This window comes from Eumetopias jubatus, unplaced genomic scaffold, assembly GCF_037043125.1.
Source record: "Eumetopias jubatus isolate StellerSeaLion01/CBP00866 unplaced genomic scaffold, mEumJub1_p1.0 scaffold_3, whole genome shotgun sequence".
Lineage (NCBI taxonomy): Eukaryota > Metazoa > Chordata > Mammalia > Carnivora > Otariidae > Eumetopias > Eumetopias jubatus.
The window spans coordinates 69321321-69338903 of record NW_028274809.1 but is presented as its reverse complement, the minus strand read 5'-3'; the positions used below and the strand labels follow the sequence as shown (position 1 = coordinate 69338903).

The 17583-nt window shown below is 39.6% G+C and overlaps 1 protein-coding gene and 1 long non-coding RNA gene across 3 annotated transcripts in view; one reads left to right on the top strand and one right to left on the bottom strand.

Moving 5' to 3' along the window:
* LOC148164704 (uncharacterized) overlaps positions 1 to 17583 on the top strand; it is a 172069-nt gene that overhangs the window by 103369 nt on the left and 51117 nt on the right. The gene's annotated exons all lie outside the window — the stretch shown is intronic.
* Positions 1 to 17583, bottom strand: part of FAP (fibroblast activation protein alpha) — an 86503-nt gene that overhangs the window by 21547 nt on the left and 47373 nt on the right. For both annotated transcript variants that reach the window (XM_088021652.1, XM_028113118.1), the window contains 6 exons: positions 17116 to 17160; positions 10812 to 10916; positions 10643 to 10713; positions 8812 to 8865; positions 6788 to 6912; positions 2640 to 2687 (listed from right to left, as the gene is read on the bottom strand). In XM_088021652.1, the coding sequence (XP_087877778.1) occupies positions 2640 to 2687; positions 6788 to 6912; positions 8812 to 8865; positions 10643 to 10713; positions 10812 to 10916; positions 17116 to 17160 (448 nt within the window). The remainder of the gene's footprint in view (positions 1 to 2639; positions 2688 to 6787; positions 6913 to 8811; positions 8866 to 10642; positions 10714 to 10811; positions 10917 to 17115; positions 17161 to 17583) is intronic.

The window sequence follows — 17583 nt, the reverse complement described above, 5'->3', positions numbered from 1 at the left end:
TTGGAGACCTCCCTCCTTTATGTCTTTGACCCCTTCTGGTCTCCTGATTTCTTCCATCAGCATTTAGCCATGCTCAAATGTTTATTATCTTTCAAAAGCAAAATTAAACCTCTATCAACTGCTTCCAGCCATCATCCCACCTCTTTCCTCCACTCCTCAGGCAGACCTATTGAAAATATTCTTTTTACTTACGTCCAATCAAGCCTAAACTTGCTTCCATCTGGCTCCCACCTCCACTGTTTCTCTGAAACTGGTCTGGCCAAGCCAATGGTAATCTCCCTCTTGCTAAATTCATTGATTTAGAGCAGGTCTCACTTCACTCTCTGTAGCACTTGCCACAGATGAGTCCTTCCTCTTTCCTGAGACCCTCTCCTCCCTGAATTCTATGACACCATACTCTCAAGGTTACCCTCCTTCTGTCCCCCTCTCTGTCTCCTTCATAGGTTCATTTTTCTTTGCCCATTTCTCATGTTGGTATTCTGCACAGTTTTATTCCTACTCTGTGTTCCTATCCACTTCCACGGTCTTAGTAACCATGGGTTTCATAAATTAATGAATTTGGGAGTTCTTGCTCCTCATCTTCAATCCAATGTCCAGATCCAAAACTTTGTCACTTCGGATGGCTCCCTTGGATATCCCATTGGCACCTCAAGCTCAACATCAAAAACAAAATTCATCATTTCAAACATTCTTTTGGCTGTGAATCCCTCCTTCAGTAAAAAGCATCAGTATCAATCCACTTGACCAAGCCGGACATCCAAGCAGCATTAATCCCTCCTTTGTATTTGTGAGTTTCCAGTTTGACGTATCTCTCATTAGGAGACATTTCCTAACCCCCAACCCCCAGGTACAGCACCCTGCTTACGTGCTTTCCTGCTCTATTTCCCCCATCCCAATCGTGTCCTCACTGTATTACCACTCACATGTCTGCATTCCCCGTTGATCTATAATCTCCTTGAGGACTTGGACCATATATCTAACCCTGTATCTGTTAATTTTAAGAATCTAGTATCTAGCACAATGTCTGGCTTAATGTGATAGGTGCTTAATAAGTATCTGTTGAATAAAGATTTCTGGCACCAAATGCAAAGGAAAACGGGTGGAAAAAAACCCCCTACAAATAGAAGACCCAGCATCTGCTCTAAAAAGCAGCTTCTCTGGAAATTTATTAAAGATTCAGATTCTGTAGCCCAATCTCAGATCCACTGAACTGGAATTTCTGGGGAGGACCTGAGCATCTGTATTTATAATAAATATCTCTGGAGAGTTTCATCACGAGGCGAGTTTGCAGAACTGTGTTCTAAAAAAATCGCATTCTATTCGAGGGTTAGAAAACATATAAATACATATGAGAAATGAGAGTGACATGAGCACTGCACCTATTTTGTAAGTATTGGGTGAAGTAAAAACATTTTTGTATGCGGTACCGAAATTGGTATCTGGCAGGGATAAGAGAAGGGTAATAAGAAAGTGGAAATTCATGCTCTGAAAAAAGGGAGGCTGACCTTTAGCAGTCATGATAAAATGGGAATCATACATTTATGGGAATTTCCATTAAAATAAAATCTTTCAGATTTGAATGTAGTATTGCTTTAAAATGTCTCTTACTCAAGGTTGAGATGAGCCATACTGAGAAATACAATCTTTTATTCTTTAAAGGTATTTCATTATTAGACATGAGGTAAAACAAACAAACAAACAAACAAACAAACAAACAAAAAAACAACTTCAAAATGGCACTAAGTTCACAGTCCCTGTATTACAATGCCTGTCCTGCCCAGAGCTTCCGAATTGACTATTTTTTCTCATTACCTTATTTTCACCTATTTTACTTGAGCCATTGAGCTGGCAGTCAAACTAATCCTGGAGCAGTCTCCTGACTTGTCACCAAAGCTGTCTGGGGAGGATCACAGGCACGAGTCCTGAAGTCCCTCATTGTCCCTCATCTCCATCAACTTCAACCCTATAACGTTGTTCAGTAGTAAATCAAAAGACAACGGGGGAACTGCAGGAAGAGTATGGGGGCAATCACACACTCGGATCACTCTGCCGAGAGCAAAGACGGTCATCTTTGATCTGTGAGCTATTTTGAACCAATATCACAGATATGGGATGGAGGAGGACTGTCTTGATAATAGTTGAAAATGGGAAAAGACTCTAAATTTCAGGGATTTCATTTGTAGCAACAGTGTGATGTAGCTGTTAGAACAAAAAAGCCAGCGTGATAGTCAGACACCCTCTGCTTTGAACTGGACTTAGATCTGTATTTTGTCTCTACTTTGGAATGCTGCATCAAAGCAGGAATTCTTATTTGGGAGGGAGGTTGTACTAAATATCCCTAGTTTCCTTCCAATGCTAAGCTTCTGTGTTTTTTATAAGGCTGACTGGGGAAGACAGCATGAATTCCTGTGACATAACTCATCTGTGTTATGCCAGGTTCTTACTGCAAATAATTATTAAATTTCAGAGGATCAGGTTTGACTCAAAGAATATCCAAGTCTATGTGACAATAAGCTCTATGACCACAGGATTCCATCACAGTTCCCCTTGTTGGTGTGGGGAAACTGTCTTGCTGCCTCTAGTATAATGTCACCCAGAGTTCAGGATTTCTTTAGACAACAGCATGCAAGTGAGCATACCTTGATCAGTGTGGCCGTCATGAAGGGTAGAAATGGGGAGGCCTGGGCCTGTGCACAGGATGAAAACAAAAACATGCTTAAGCTTTAAAATAACACTGAGTTTCCAATAAGAAAATGGTCATATTTGTGATGAGTGTCAAGCTCAAGTACATCTTAATTCTACAGCTGTTTTCTTTTCCCCCATGGAGAAGCAAATACCACATTTTAAGTTATATTTAAACAACACATGAGATCAGAACACAATCAAAGAACAGCTGTGAGAGAAGAGTTGCCTGAGCACTTTTCCAGGAGTGATCCCGAATAGTCCAGATCTCATTACACGAATGGCCCCCAGGATCTGCCACGACACATGGCCCTCTGAGAAGACATCATGTTGTATGGGTTAGCGTTAGCTGTGTCTTTATTATCCAATAACCTTCACCGGCACCCAGATGATACTTTCAGTCTGGCTTCTTGGTCCAATGTTCAGTGTATTTTGGTGGGTGGAACCCAGCATCTTTCCCCCCACCCCATGTAATTAATAGAGGCAGAAATAAATTTGTATAGAATCTTGTTACCTGTATGCTGTGGCAGGTGACATGCCCTGGGAAACAGACCCAGAAGTTTTGTGGGCCAGAGATTTTTCTGGGGGTAGTATGAGGATGCTCACTTCCGGGAGAGGAAGGATGAGGTGGTAAGGGAAGGTGGGCTTTAGTGCAGTCAAAACACAAACCTCAGCCGACCCCACAGGGAGCTCTGGATGGCCTGCAGAATGGCCTCCATGTACCAACAGGGCTGGCTTTTATACCCCAGATTGGAGCAGTCATCGGATGTGGCAGGGGATGAGAGTGATTCCCAGGGTGGGAGCTCAGCTGTGAGCTGTTGGCGGCCACCAGCACTCTCAGCAGCTAGCGAAATGAGGGATTCGGCCTGGAAGTGGGGGGTTCTGGGTGACACACCAGTGTCCACTACATATTACAGCATGGAACTCAGGTGCTCTGTGCAGAAACTGGCCATTTTAGCAAGATCTGTGCATAATTACACACTAATTATCTCCAACTTACTTGAACCACAGGATAAAATAATACCTGGAAATATACATTTTTAAAATTTTTAATTTTTTTTAAGTAGGCTCCACACCCAGTGTGGAGCCCAACATGGGGCTTGAACTCACAACCCTGAGATCAAGACCTGAGCTGAGATCAAGAGTGGGACGCTTAACTGCCTGAGCCACCCAGGCGCCCCTGGAAATATGCTTTTAAAGGATAAACTTGCTCTGACAGTCAGTCGATGGGTTAAAAGAAACAACATGGAGGCTGGGAGTAGAGGTTCATTTGCACTCCTGATGCTTCTTTCTTCTTTGTGGAATATCATTAGAGTAGCACCCTAGATCCCAAGCAAGCTGAAGCAGGGGTAACCTTTTTGATGAGTTCTCAGAAGACCTGGATAGATAGAAGTACCTCCTTCTTCTGCTTTGTTCCTGGCATCTTTCTGCCTGTTCTTGAATGGATCCTCATGCTCTAAGTGGGGCAATGCTGGGGCCTGCAGGGGCCGCCAGGGGCGTTCTAGTCATACCCATATTCCTGTAATTGTAATTCTGAGTAACCTTTACAGGTGATAAAGCTAATATTTTAATTTCCTCCCTGACCCTCAGGTGAACTCGAGAGTAAGGAGAAGGGATACTATTTATTAGCCTGTCTCAAAAAATAATTCTCCATTGTGTGGAGTTTCAAAGTCTTATAGAATTTCATTTTCAAAGATTTTCATTTTGACCAGCTTTTCCTCAAAGTTATTAGAAAGGACGAACACATATTATATTTGTGGTCAGAGTGTAAGGAACTTAAACATGAATCTGAATTTCTTGATTTCCGTCAACCAGCATCCACCCCATGGAATTTTCATGGGTATGCAGCTCCAGGAGTGACAACTAGCATATCTGTTTTAGCCAAATTCTGAGACAGACTAATGACTGGCCACCCTGGGTATAAATGGCCTGAGCCTGTGGTCACAGAGGCATCAAAACACCAATTGTCTGGAGTCCCTCCTTTGCATTACTTCCGTTCCGTCAGCATCAGGAAGATAATTTTTACCTATTTGATCCTATTATCTGGGATTTACTCACCATCTCTTGGAGAGTTTGAAGTTACATAATGAGGCTTTACTCTTAGTCCTAAAGGGAAAGATTTCAAGGTTTTTCTTATGATGGCTCAGTGACTCATTTTACTGGAGCTTCAAAAACACCAGACGATGTGATGCTTCCCACACAGTATATTTTTTGCTAAATGGGAAATTACCATACTGCCGAGCAAGAGTGAGTGTGGAAAAGTCAGGCGATTCAAGTTCTAGAAAGGACTCTTCCACCAACTTTTGAGGAGAGCTTAGTCTTCGCTTCCTTATCTTTTCAGTGGGCACTCAGACTCAAGCAAATATAAGAAGACAAAGTGATATAAAAAGTGGCAGCATGCTTTCAAAAAGGGTTGAAGCATCGTACAAATGCAGAATGTGTATAAACATAAATGAATATATGCAAGTGTAGGGTCACTGAGGTCTCTATGGGTAAATATGTCAGCATAAGAACAGGTTTTTTGTTAGGCTTTGCAAAAGGCAATAGTGCTTTGATCTTCTTTAGCACCGATGTTCATTCAACAATTATGCCTTATGTGTAATTATTGTGCAGTAGCCATTTTTCTTGGCCTTATGAATGTAAAGATGAAAAGAAAGCAGCCTCTGCCTTTAGGAGAGAAAGACAAACAGATGACTCAGTATAGTTAGTTCAATGATACTATATGCCTGGCATGTAAGCTTTCAATATATGTTGCATAAATATATAGCTTGGGTTGAAGAATGTTGCATATAATTTGAGAAGGACATTTAATATATATCTTTAAGTGACATAACCACAATCAGCACGTACAGTCATGAACAACAGGGATGTCACTGACTCAACACACTGTGTTAAAGTAATTGTATCAAACTGACATCTTGTGCCATCTTAAAGGGAGCATTCGGGTTAAAATGTTTATCCCCCTCTGCAGTCAGTTGAGCCTGGGCTCGGGTTCTGGGGCCAGGTGATTGGGGTGAGGAAAGCGGCATGACAGGGCAGCCTTCCTTCTGGGAAGTAAAGGACCTGGGGTCTTCTGCAACTGGTCAGGGATCTCCATCAGCCAAAGATTCCATTTGTTCTCTGAGCTGCTTTCCCCTGGGAGTTGATACTAGAAACAGTAGAGTGGCATGTATTTTGTAATAACATTCTCTGTTTGCTGTTCCTCACCAGGGAGACTCAGGGATTAATTATGGGAGTGGGATAGAGAATGGAAAAGTAGATATTTCTCAAGTCCGTTTTCCAAATCTCCACGATGCTTACCAAGACCCCAATATATTTCACTGATCTACTGACTCGTAACCAATCTGTTTCAGGGCTTGTCGTATGTTCAAGATATAGATAAGATGTTATGCACAAAATAAAATTATTTGGATAGAAATTATTAACTAAATGTACACACGGCCTAAAAAACCAGGAAGTATTTGGTGTATTTTATTCCCTATGACTTTTTACTATTTGAATGAATTACTTATGTTTCCCAAATTTAGAAAGAACATATGAGGTGACAAAAGTTTACTTTCCATCCTCACTGAAACTATCATTCAAAGAAATATTGGCCTCCGAGGGAAGGAGTTCAGGTTTCTAGGACATTATTCTTTCCCCTGGCTGTCAGAGTTTGACATTTCTCCAGGCAAATGGGGCCAAAGTCCAGCAACCGTTTTAACAGAGAATGCTTCTTTCTGTGACCCTGCTCGCGTCTTGCTGTGATAGCGAGTAGATGGTGTTTGCCTATAACGTTAACTTCACGCTGCTGCGGCACACAGTCGGTAAGAGCTTGGGATTTACCGTCAACACATCCCTGCTCCCATCCTGGCTCTGCTGCTTACCAGCAGTGTGGATCCTCTGCGAGTCATTCTATTTCCTCAACTGCAAAATACTGAGATAAAAATGCTCTCCTATCTTCCTTCCTCACTTTTTTCCCCGTAAGCGTTAGATAAGATAACATAGGTAAGATCCTCATATATAACAAGTGTTCGATGACCTGTAGTTTAGGATTGATCAGGGGAAGATGGTGATGACGACAACATTGGCAGTGTGGTGGTGGAGCTCGGGGTCCGTTACCTACCATAGCAGACAAGCGCATAGTACTTGGCGTAGTCACTGAAACTTGCTGTGTAATATTGGCACCTTTCTTTCCTTAGATGGCAAGTAATGCACTTTTTGCTTGGAGGATAGCTTCCAATGCTAATTCTAGAGGAAAATGAAAATAAAACTAAGCTGAAATTTTGAGATTGTATTTATCAAAATGTACTACTCCATGTAAAATGACTAATTTACATATTGACATCAAACCCACTCTATTTTTCTCTTGCCAATATCATTTAAAGTGAAGGGGAATTACAGTATTTTGATGTAGCCTGATTTTTCAATCATCTTTGCCTAAAGAGGCACAAGCCTTGAGAGAGAAGCCCTTCAGTTCCTCTGAGGTGGGAGAAATATCTAACACCTTGAATGGGAGTGAGGTAACCACTTCCCATAGCCATTCATCCCTTACATCTTACAGAGTGCTTGGCAATGCATAGTTCTTCATCTTCCCATCTCTCTTATTGTACTCCCATGCAAAACAGGCAAGGAAAATCTGGCAGGCTCACCAAGAAAGGGGTCGCTGTTCTTATCATATATCTGGAAGGGGAAATCAGTCATAAGCAAAGTGGAAATAAAAAAAAAAAACATAGTTTTTAAGTGCCTCCTGTGCCTTTCATTCCTTTCTGAAGGAAGGTTAGGGTCAGAGAAGCTCTTCCTGGGAATGCTTGCCCCCCACCACACTCCTACACAAGCCAACCTGTACCTACCATGTTGGACCCACCCTCTCCCCAGCAGAGCCTTCTGCATGGCTCCTGAATGGGGTGATTGGCTTTAATATACAGACTCCCAGGCCTGACCCCAAACCCTCAGAATCGATTCTCATTTGGGGCAGACTAGATGGTATGATGCCAGGGTAGGGTCAGGGTCAGAGTCTGTTTTGGCTGGTAAAATAATCTGCTGCCGCAGTGCTCCTTCTGCTGCTGCCCCTGACCTGGCCCAGGGCATGGTAGATGGGAACCAGAGAGATCATTAGCACTACAGAGGGATTCTCTCTAATAGATAAGAATTCACGATCCAGGAGGGAGCAGAGGAATGCAGCAGAGGGAAAATTCCTTATTTCCCTGGTTATAGTTCACATTTTGGTGTAATCTTGCAAATGTTAGGTAGGCAGTTAACAGTAAGGGGGCTAAGTCAGCATGCCCAGGTACAAAATCCTAGCTCTAACAATATCACCTGCCTCCCGAAGTTGTGGGGACTAAATGAAATTACATATGTAAAGTAGATAAAAATGTGCCTGACATATAGCAGACTACCAGCTGATGGTAACTATGACTTTTACTTCTATATCCAGAGAGGGCTGTTGAGGGCACCATTCCAATCACCAAGGGTACAACTGGACCAACTTAAACACTAATTTAGGAACAGAGATGAATGCCTTCCAATAGTAATAGGCTTATGCCAAAGTGAACCATATTAAAAGAAATCACATGATATGGCAATAACCACAATGCCTGGTACACAGTAGGGACTTAATAAGTGGCTGCTACATGGATGAATGTCTGCAATTACCTCTAAATTTAGTTGAAGTATTTAGTATCATGTTTATATCAGCATTAGAATTTCTTGACTTTTTTCCTGAAAACATTTTGAGTTAGCTAATATTTGGGGGGTGTATATATTTTTTAAAGATTCATTTATTTGAGAGAGAGAGAGAAAGTACGTGTGCATGCATGAGCAGGAGGAGGGGCAGAGAGAGAGGGAGAGGGAGAATCTCAAGCAGACTCCCTGCCGAGCATGAAGCCCGAGGCAGGGCTCCATCTCACAACCTGAGTCAAAACCAAGAATTGGATGCTTAACCAACTGAGCCACCCAGGCACCCCAGGGAAGTGTATATTTTTATACTGATGTGGTGTACAGCATTCTCTCAATGTTTTACCTTGATTCATATATAATTTTTGTTACATTTCAGGCTTTAAAAAATATTCTATATATCCACAGGCCTCTGACAGATTTTCATTCATATATTACCATATAAAAATATTAGAATATATTGACATAAATTACCTATAGATATTTCTTCTTCCAGGGTAGCCTTCAAATTCATTGCTAGAATAAAACCTGAAAATATATCCAGAAGTTATTAAATAAGTATTGATAACTAAATGGTGACAGAATTGTTAGTACTAATACTAATAGAATAAACAATATAGTCCAATGTTCGTCTAATGAAACTATATTAATTGCACTTAGATAGATAAGTCATTGCTGTTTATAACACTGAATTTTATGTACTTACTCTGACTTTCAAATCATAGGAGAAAGATTAAATTATGCTGAATATTCCTTTTTTTATTATAGGTATATTGATTCATTAGTTATGAGTTACACAAAAGGTAGGATATTGATTATTATCACCCTCTTCCTGACAGTTTACTGGTTCCTCTATGCTATATTAATTTTGTCCATGATTCCAAAGACATTTTGAATTTGTTTTACAGAAGCTCTGACATAGATGAATTTGTTATAAATCCAGAAATGCATCTGCACTATGACACCACACAAAGGGCCATGTTAATTTACCGAGATGCAAAAAAGTCACAAGAGAACATACTTGTTACTTAAGTATCTGGGTCCCAGTTCTAACCTGTCTTAATATAGCTATGAAGTGGGAAATCCAATTTAGTGGCATGATTTTCACTCCTCTGTGAGTTCATCTGAATATCACGAAGTAACTGTCTTTTTTTTTTTTTTTTCCTTTTTGGAAGAGCATAACGGAGTGTAGAAAGTCGGGTTCGGTTACCCATTTTTAATTGTTAGGACTGTTCAGTGGCCCGGGTGGTTTTATGTCTTCACTGTCATAAACACCTCCTTATCCGCAAGTAGAAAGAAAAGGTAAGAGAATGCAAATCACTCCTAGGATTGACTGTGTCTTCTAAACCAGCAGCCTTCCACGTGCCTTGACTAACTTCACGTGACTCCGACCGAGGGGACGGTCACTTGCACTTGTCTTCCTCACATCATCTCAAACTACAAGTGAATAAACTACTCCGTATCTTTTCCAAGTGGCCCCCCGCAGGTTTCCTGTTCTGTCAGAGGCTTCACGGTTGCCTTCATCTAACCCTGGCAACCGAGTCCACTTTGCCTTTCTTTTCCCTTTTCCTTCAGGACCACGAAATCAGCAGTCTTGTTCTGACTCTATCTGTCCTTACGGTCATGTACCCTTCCTCTCATTCATTTAACAAATATTTACTGACTTCCAGCGCTGCATCAGGCACTATGCCAAGCGTTAAGGACGCAAGAAAAAGGAGGCGTAGCTTCTCCGTCCAAGAGTACGTATTTCATTGGCACTGTTATAGTTCAGGTCCTCATCATTGCAGGCTTCGATTAAGACCATCGCTGCGCCTTCCTACCTTTGGGTTTCCCCTACCTCTGTTTCTACTTCACAGTATGTGGTAGGAAGTAATTGCTCAAAAAATGACAGCTGTTACGGATAATGATCTTAAATTCACATAACACTGAATTACTACAAAAAAAAATGTCTGTATCTATGGGCTGCCCTTCATGGACTTCTGAAGCTTGCTCCTTTCTTCAAGTGCTGAAGTGTAAAATTTGTGTTTAGAAGTAGTTGTTATTTTTAAAATTTTATACTTTTAATTTATTATCTACCAGGTATCAGAAGAGACAGGACCACTTACTAAATATTCTTTCCTGAAAGAAATCATGTTAACTAGCTGTTAAAGAATGTGCAATCTTAATGAAACCAGAGCTATCTGCACTAACCTCTAGCGTAAGTAACCAAAAATGCTCTTAACGAAGAGGTGGTACAGTATCATTTGTGTGTCCATCAGTGCTAATTAAAACCTGAATGGTGCATCATGCTTCATGCAATACTTACAGTGAATCCTGTGTTACTCTGAATATATTTATGGCCTCCCACTTGCCACTTGTAATTTGAATAGCATTTTCCTATAAAAAGACAAACATTATGTTGTGTGAAGCTGAGCGTTATTTGAGCAACCTCAAGTGAATGATCTTTGAGGAGATAAATCTTGGAAGGAACATACCACAGTGTCTTTGATATAGTGAATATGTTTATAGCCATCCTTGTCGCTAAATATTTTGTAGTATGAAATGGCATCATAGCTGAAAACTGGTGTTGAAACAAAGAACTGAAAGAAATGAACAGAGGTTATGTTCAAAAGACAAACCAAACTAAAACTAGATTTTTTTTTTAAAAAGCAGTGGATAGTTATAATTATAGGAACCAGAACGCCTTGCCTCCCCTGCCTTCCATCACTCACATCTGAAATCCCATTCTTTCAGATAGACAGCTTTTCTAGGGATTCCAACAGGCATTTGCACGTTCCAACTGCTGCTTAATTGCTACTACATAGCACTGTGTTTGTAATGTTTAATTCCATTGAACGTCTATGCTTGGAGATAGTGTGGTTTGAAAGGGAGTTAAAAGAATCACAAGTGAGTGTTGATATTTAGCCAAGCCAAACTTCAAAATGTGGTATTTGACCAAAATGTGACTCATGAAGGCTGATAGTTCTTCTGATTTTTGATTTGTCTGGTGCCAAGCACCTAATGCCAATGATTCAATGAAGACATTTTAAAGATGAAAATATCATGGCCTGCTAGCCACCATTTTTAACATTGGAAAGAAGCTTCTAGAACTTCTAGACTTGAGAGAAAAATGTTTTCCTGGACAAGCTAGTAGGAGGTTTACTCCTTGAGCTCAGGGAGTGAAACAGGCCTCGTTGCCTGTCTCTGGCCTCTTCCCAGGGCCCACACTGGCCACTTGCTGGGAACTGTTGAATGACCCAAGGAGTCTCTGACACTCAGCTTTCCCGTGCCCTGGAACAGAGCAAGTTACACCTCTATATCTGGAATGGTATAGATAACTAAAATTCTGCAAATATCCTCACACAATTTTTAGCTAGTAGTTTCTCCATTAAAAAAAAATAGCCATTAACTGAACATAATAATAAAAAGACCCCATTCATTTCAATTGAAAAAAAAAGACAAAAAAATAGCCTTGTCTTATATTTGTTGGCTTTGTTGTCATTGGGTTGTAAAAGAAAGGCAAAGTGGTAAAATAGCTACTGGAAGAAAGAGCTGCTCTGCATCATGCCCAGTAGAGATTCCCACAAATAATCCCAAACCAGCTGTCTCTGGCCAGAGAAACAAGTTGTCCAACTCCTTCAGACCTGATCAAGGGGACAACAGCCAAACTACCAGTATCTTTTAGTTGCTATAGGCCTTTTTAGTGATAGCTCCGTGTGTGATCTGATAATTGATGCTTTTTGATAAAAATTTATGGTTATGATTACGTGATATTAAAATGTAACTTATTTGGGTATGGTGTCTGTAGTGGTCTGAATAGCATTCTCCAAAATTCATTTGAACCCAGACCTCCGATGGTAACTATGATGGACTGGGATTGTTTCTATCTCCCCCCAAATTCATATTTTGAAACCCTAACCCCCACTAAGATGGTATTAAGAGGTGGGACCTTTGGCAGGTGATTAGGATGAGATGAGGTCACAGGGGTAGAGCCCCATGAATGGGATTAATGCCCTTATAAGAATCACCAGAGAGCTTGCTTCCCTTGCTCTGTTCTCTACCATGTGTGGATCCAAGAATTTGGTGGTCTGCAACCCAGAAGAGAGCTCTCACCAGAACCCAACCAGGCTGGCACCCTGATCTAAGACTTTCCAGCCTCAAGAAGTGTGAGAAATCAACTTCTGTTGTCTCTAAGGCACTTAGGCTATGGCACTTTGTTTTAGCAGCCCAAAGGGAGGAAGATAATGACCCTATTTGCAGATATAATCAAGGTAAGAATTGAGATGTGATCATATTGGATCAGGGTGGGCCCTGAATCCAATCTGGCTGGTGGGTCCTCAACAGAAGAGAGGATACCACTAGACCCAAGGGACATGGGGAAGAAGACATCGTGATGGTGGAAGCAGAGATTGGAGAGATGCAACTGCGAGCCAAGGAAGTCCAAGGACTGCCAAGAGCCCCTAGTAGCTGGAAGAGGTGAGAAAGAATTCTCTGGAGGCTTCAGAGGGAGCAGGACCCTGCTGACATCTTGACTTTGGACTTACAGCCTCCAGGATGGTGACAGAGTGAATTTCAGTTGTTTCAAGCCACCGAGTTTGTGGTAGTTTTTGTTGCAGTGGTCTCAGGAAACTAATACGTCCTAAGTCTTATCACTCTGGCACAGAATGGATGTCTTTCACCAAATGAAAAATGGAGTAAAGAGAATCTATCTCCTTACACGATCCCTTTGTTAGTTTCATTAATCATAAGACCAGCCTCGGCGGGATTTGGGGTATTGAGACTAATGCCTCTAAATGAAGTTGAAAGTGAACTGAGTGAAAAAGAGGCCCAGGGAAAAGAAATTCTGGCTTGTAATTTTGTGGATGGAATTTCATTAGTATAGGTCATCATAACAAACCATTCTTTCATTTTAGAAGGAAGCTTTGCCTACTTAGGCCAATGATAATACACCTACTTACTAGTAGCCACTTTGCAATGCCTCCCTCTCACTCCTCAGGGTGAAAGACAAAAAACAGCGCTACGTTGTCTTCACTGCTAAAATGGAACCAGGGTCACAAAATATTTTAAGATGCCAGAGTAAAAACATATTCTCCTCAAAACTCGGTTAGTAAGGAACTGTAAAAAAGGTTTTGTTCTAGATGAAGACTTAAAATTTCATTTTCATTGAAAAAAAAATAAGAGGGCAGGGTGTTATGTTTTAAGATATCAGAATCAGGCGAACAGGAAGAATATCTCTGCTAAGCGAAGACTGTTATCTTCTCCCTTTTATTGCACACGGTGAAGACAGCTGCTTTAGATGAACAGGTAACTTGGGTGAGCTAAAGAGAGTGTGAAATATTTCCGCCTTCACTTTCCCAGAGCTGGGTCCATCATGCATCCTGAGTTAAGTGCTTCTGGCGGCAAGTCACGCCTGGACCCTAGATAAGCACCCATAACTAGGTGGTCCTCAGTTTTAACAAGGCCTTTTCACAGCCCCTTTATCGTGCTTAGATTTTCTGATAAATTACTCACCTCTATGTGCAAAGCCATTTCAAATATTATACTTGGAAGGTAAGATTATTCACCACCTGATAATTTCTTACCATGGTTGGGAAATAACCCTGAGGTCCTACTTAGCAAAGGCTGATGCCTGAAAGGAAGTCCGCATTTGGTGAAAAGCACAGACTTCAAGCATTGGGTAGAAAACTCATTTTTCTGGCAACCAAAGTCAGCCAGCTTTATTTGTGAAACAAGGAAATAAAGGCTCACTTAAAAGTTAAAAAAAATTACAAACCCAAAACAACCCTTATTTTTTTGAACAAAGGGATTTTGCCAACGGCTAAGGGAGGTGTAGTGTATTGCTTACTTATTTTTAAAATAATTTAAATGTGGCTTTGCACTCTAAGATGTATGCTTTTAGTTAGTGCTTGTTCTCCAAATTTTACTAACTCAATACTAGATCCTTTGATTAAAGGCTTCTCTTTTTTGGTCTGTTCTCTACAGGGTGAGAAGAAATTTGTTTGAAGTGAACTCGTGGTTGTTATTTTTCTGATCAAATACCAAAGGAGATGTTAGGTTATTTCCCCCAAATTAAGACACTGAATATCTCGTGCTGGAGGACAGAAAATGATAGGTAAAGCTCTATGTGCCAGTGCCATGCCTGCAGCTAACAAGTGCATTGCTTTACACAAGTCATTCAGTCTCATTCCTCTGATTCACAGGTGGTTTCCAAGTGTTTTTCAGTTTAAATTTCCTTTATAAACTCTAAAGGAACAACTTCTCTAAAATTGCTCTCTGATTTTATACTGATATGACTTTCTCTAAAAACTAGATAAATATTACTTGAACAAATGTCTGAAAGACATACATATTTCTAGGTTATTTCTGGGTAGTTTTATTAAGCCATTGGTTTGATTATAGGTCAAAGGAAGCTATTCAGAATATTATGACATAGGAGTTATGAGCTTATAAAGTTATGGCCTGACTTTCAAAAGACATGTCAAAACTTATAAAATCTAATGAATGACCTCTTCAAAGCAGCTGCCTTGGGAGAATGTGAACTTACTCTTGAAAGCTATCACTGCAAAGATTTTTTGATGATACCTCTTCCGGTATTTAGAAAATTTACTGACTATTGGGTACATTTTAAGAGATCGAGATGAGTACATGAAAAAATAATTTTTCCCAATAGAATTCCAAAGCTATAGACATTAAAATGACGTAGCACAAAATCATATGTTGAAGATAAATAACGCTTTGTTCACTAGATTTATTTTGGCATGATTTTTTTAAAAATAATTTTTGATTTCATGTAGGGATCTCATCTTCCCTCAAAGGATATGCATGTGGGCGCCTGGGTGGCTCAGTTGGTTAAGCGACTGCCTTCGGCTCAGGTCATGATCCTGGAGTCCCGGGATCGAGTCCCGCATCGGGCTCCCTGCTCGGCAGGGAGTCTGCTTCTCCCTCTGACCCTCTCCCCTCTCATGTGCTCTCTCTCTCTCATTCTTTCTCTCAAATAAATAAAATCTTTAAAAAAAAAAAAAGATATGCATGTGCTTCCACTGAGGGTATTTAAAACAATGTTCTATGGCTTTAGAAGGCAATTAAATTAATTAATTGATCCATTCATCCAGCTCATGTTTGTTGAGGTTACAAGGCTGGTGCTATACAGATTGTAAAAATTGATAAGGTACAAATGACTCTAAGATGCTTATAAATAAGAGATTTCAAAAGATGCATTTTAAAATATTTCGGTGTATTTTGAATGCTGGTAGCATTTTCAGAATAAAAGTGTGTGGATTCCTAAAATCATGTCTTTGAGAAGACTGTTGGTATCATTGTTTATCTATCTGTAAAATCATATCATTCACATCATTCTGTAGTAACTCCCACTATGTTATCATAATGGAGAATACAACCAAAGGAAGTCTTCAAGTATTCTTCTTTGCCTTCATTCTTTACTGGAAATTTTATAATGGGAGTGAACTCACAGATTAACTTCCCCTTTCCTCAAGTTTTCAAATAATGATCTAGGAATTACCTTTTTGGAAGATGAGCTTAGGATTGACCAACATTTCAAAAATTTAGAAAATCCTGTCCTTTCACCAAATACTCCTGATTTTTCTTGCGTTATTTAGTACAGTGGCAAAGAGTGAACTCAAATAGGACTTGGCCATTTTTTTTTCTCAATTACACAACCTATCTTTGTTACCTTGCTATTTTAGAATGTAACTTACACTTAATGTATATAATTAATAAAGTAATAACTATTCTCAAGTTAATGAATAAAACTGAAATATCTTTGACTGAAAGAGTAAATATATGTAAGCTAACATCGCTAAATCCAGAAACGTGTACAAAAAAGAGTTTTTAATATCTGATGATTTTTACTTTGTCATTTACCTTCTTTCTACCCATCTAAACTTTGAATTTTTATGAGTTATCATCTTACAGTTGACTCTGAATTCTTTATTGTCCTTGTATCACGGGTTAGTGTGTTAAACCAGGTACTAAAGAGTTTCCTTTTTCTTTGCATGTGCCACTCAGAGAAACTGTGTGTGTGTGTGTGTGTGTGTGTGTGTGTGTGTGTTTAAATCCAAATACTAGTTGAATTCAATACGCTTGTAATAAGTGGCAGCATCCACACTACATTCACTTATCCTCTGTCCTATTGTGTATTCTTCATGGGACATTAGACACAACTGATAATTTTATAAAACATGATCTTTTTACACTAAAAATTCTCACAAATTACTGTATAAACCTATCCCAAAAATTCTACATATAAGTGATCAAAAACCATAACAAAACACACATTTTCCTATTTGATACCACTTAAAGACTGGAAAAATATATAACTCATTTATTCATTTCAGTCTATATAAAATTTATTAAGAGGTAGGTTGTCTTTAAATGACTAAGAATACCAGTGTATTTGGTTCTTCTGGCTTCAAATGGCTAATAATTATTATTTTAAGCTGATCAGGAATTGTGATCCCTTTTGAAAAATAATCTTTATTTTATTTGCTTAATAAGAATGTTAACTATGAATATCAGAAACTCGATTAAAAAGCTAAGGTTGGGACATGAGGAATATGATTTGTTCTCAACAGAATTTTAAATATATAGACATTAAAATTGTCTGGCACAAGTTTGCTGAAAGGATCACTACCTTTGTGTGTGGTATTTTTTTTTTTTTACCTTGTTATTTTTTCTATGAAACAAGTAGTGTCAGTTTGGATACATTTAAAATAGGTCCTTTGATAGCTGAGAATCTGTGAAGTGACATTAAAATAGAAGGAAAAGATAGCAAAATCATACTCCACCAGCCCATCCAGTTCTGCTTTCTTCTATATGCTCCTGGGTCTAAAAGAAAGAAAGATCACACCAAGCATACTATTAGGAGAACAGTTTTTTCTAGATATGACCTGGGCATTTGAACCAGTTAAGCTATCTACTCAAACTGTACTATTGTAATTGAGTAACTTCACACTTGAGTTTAAAGTGACCATATGCACAATCTTATACACCAGCCCTATGGCATACACATGAGTAATCTAAGAACTGGCTCTTACTGCAAACATTTAAGAATCTTGGTTTAATTTTCCATGAGGCGGTGCCTGGAATTATTACATCTACAGAAGCCTAGCACAACCCCTAAGCACTTGGTGTCATGTAGTTTAAAAAGGCATTTCACAGTGGACTTTAGGTTAATTTTTTTCTTTTCTTCATCTTATTAAGTAGGTAGGAATCTTAAAATGTGCACTGGATCTTATTTTGGTGCCTATT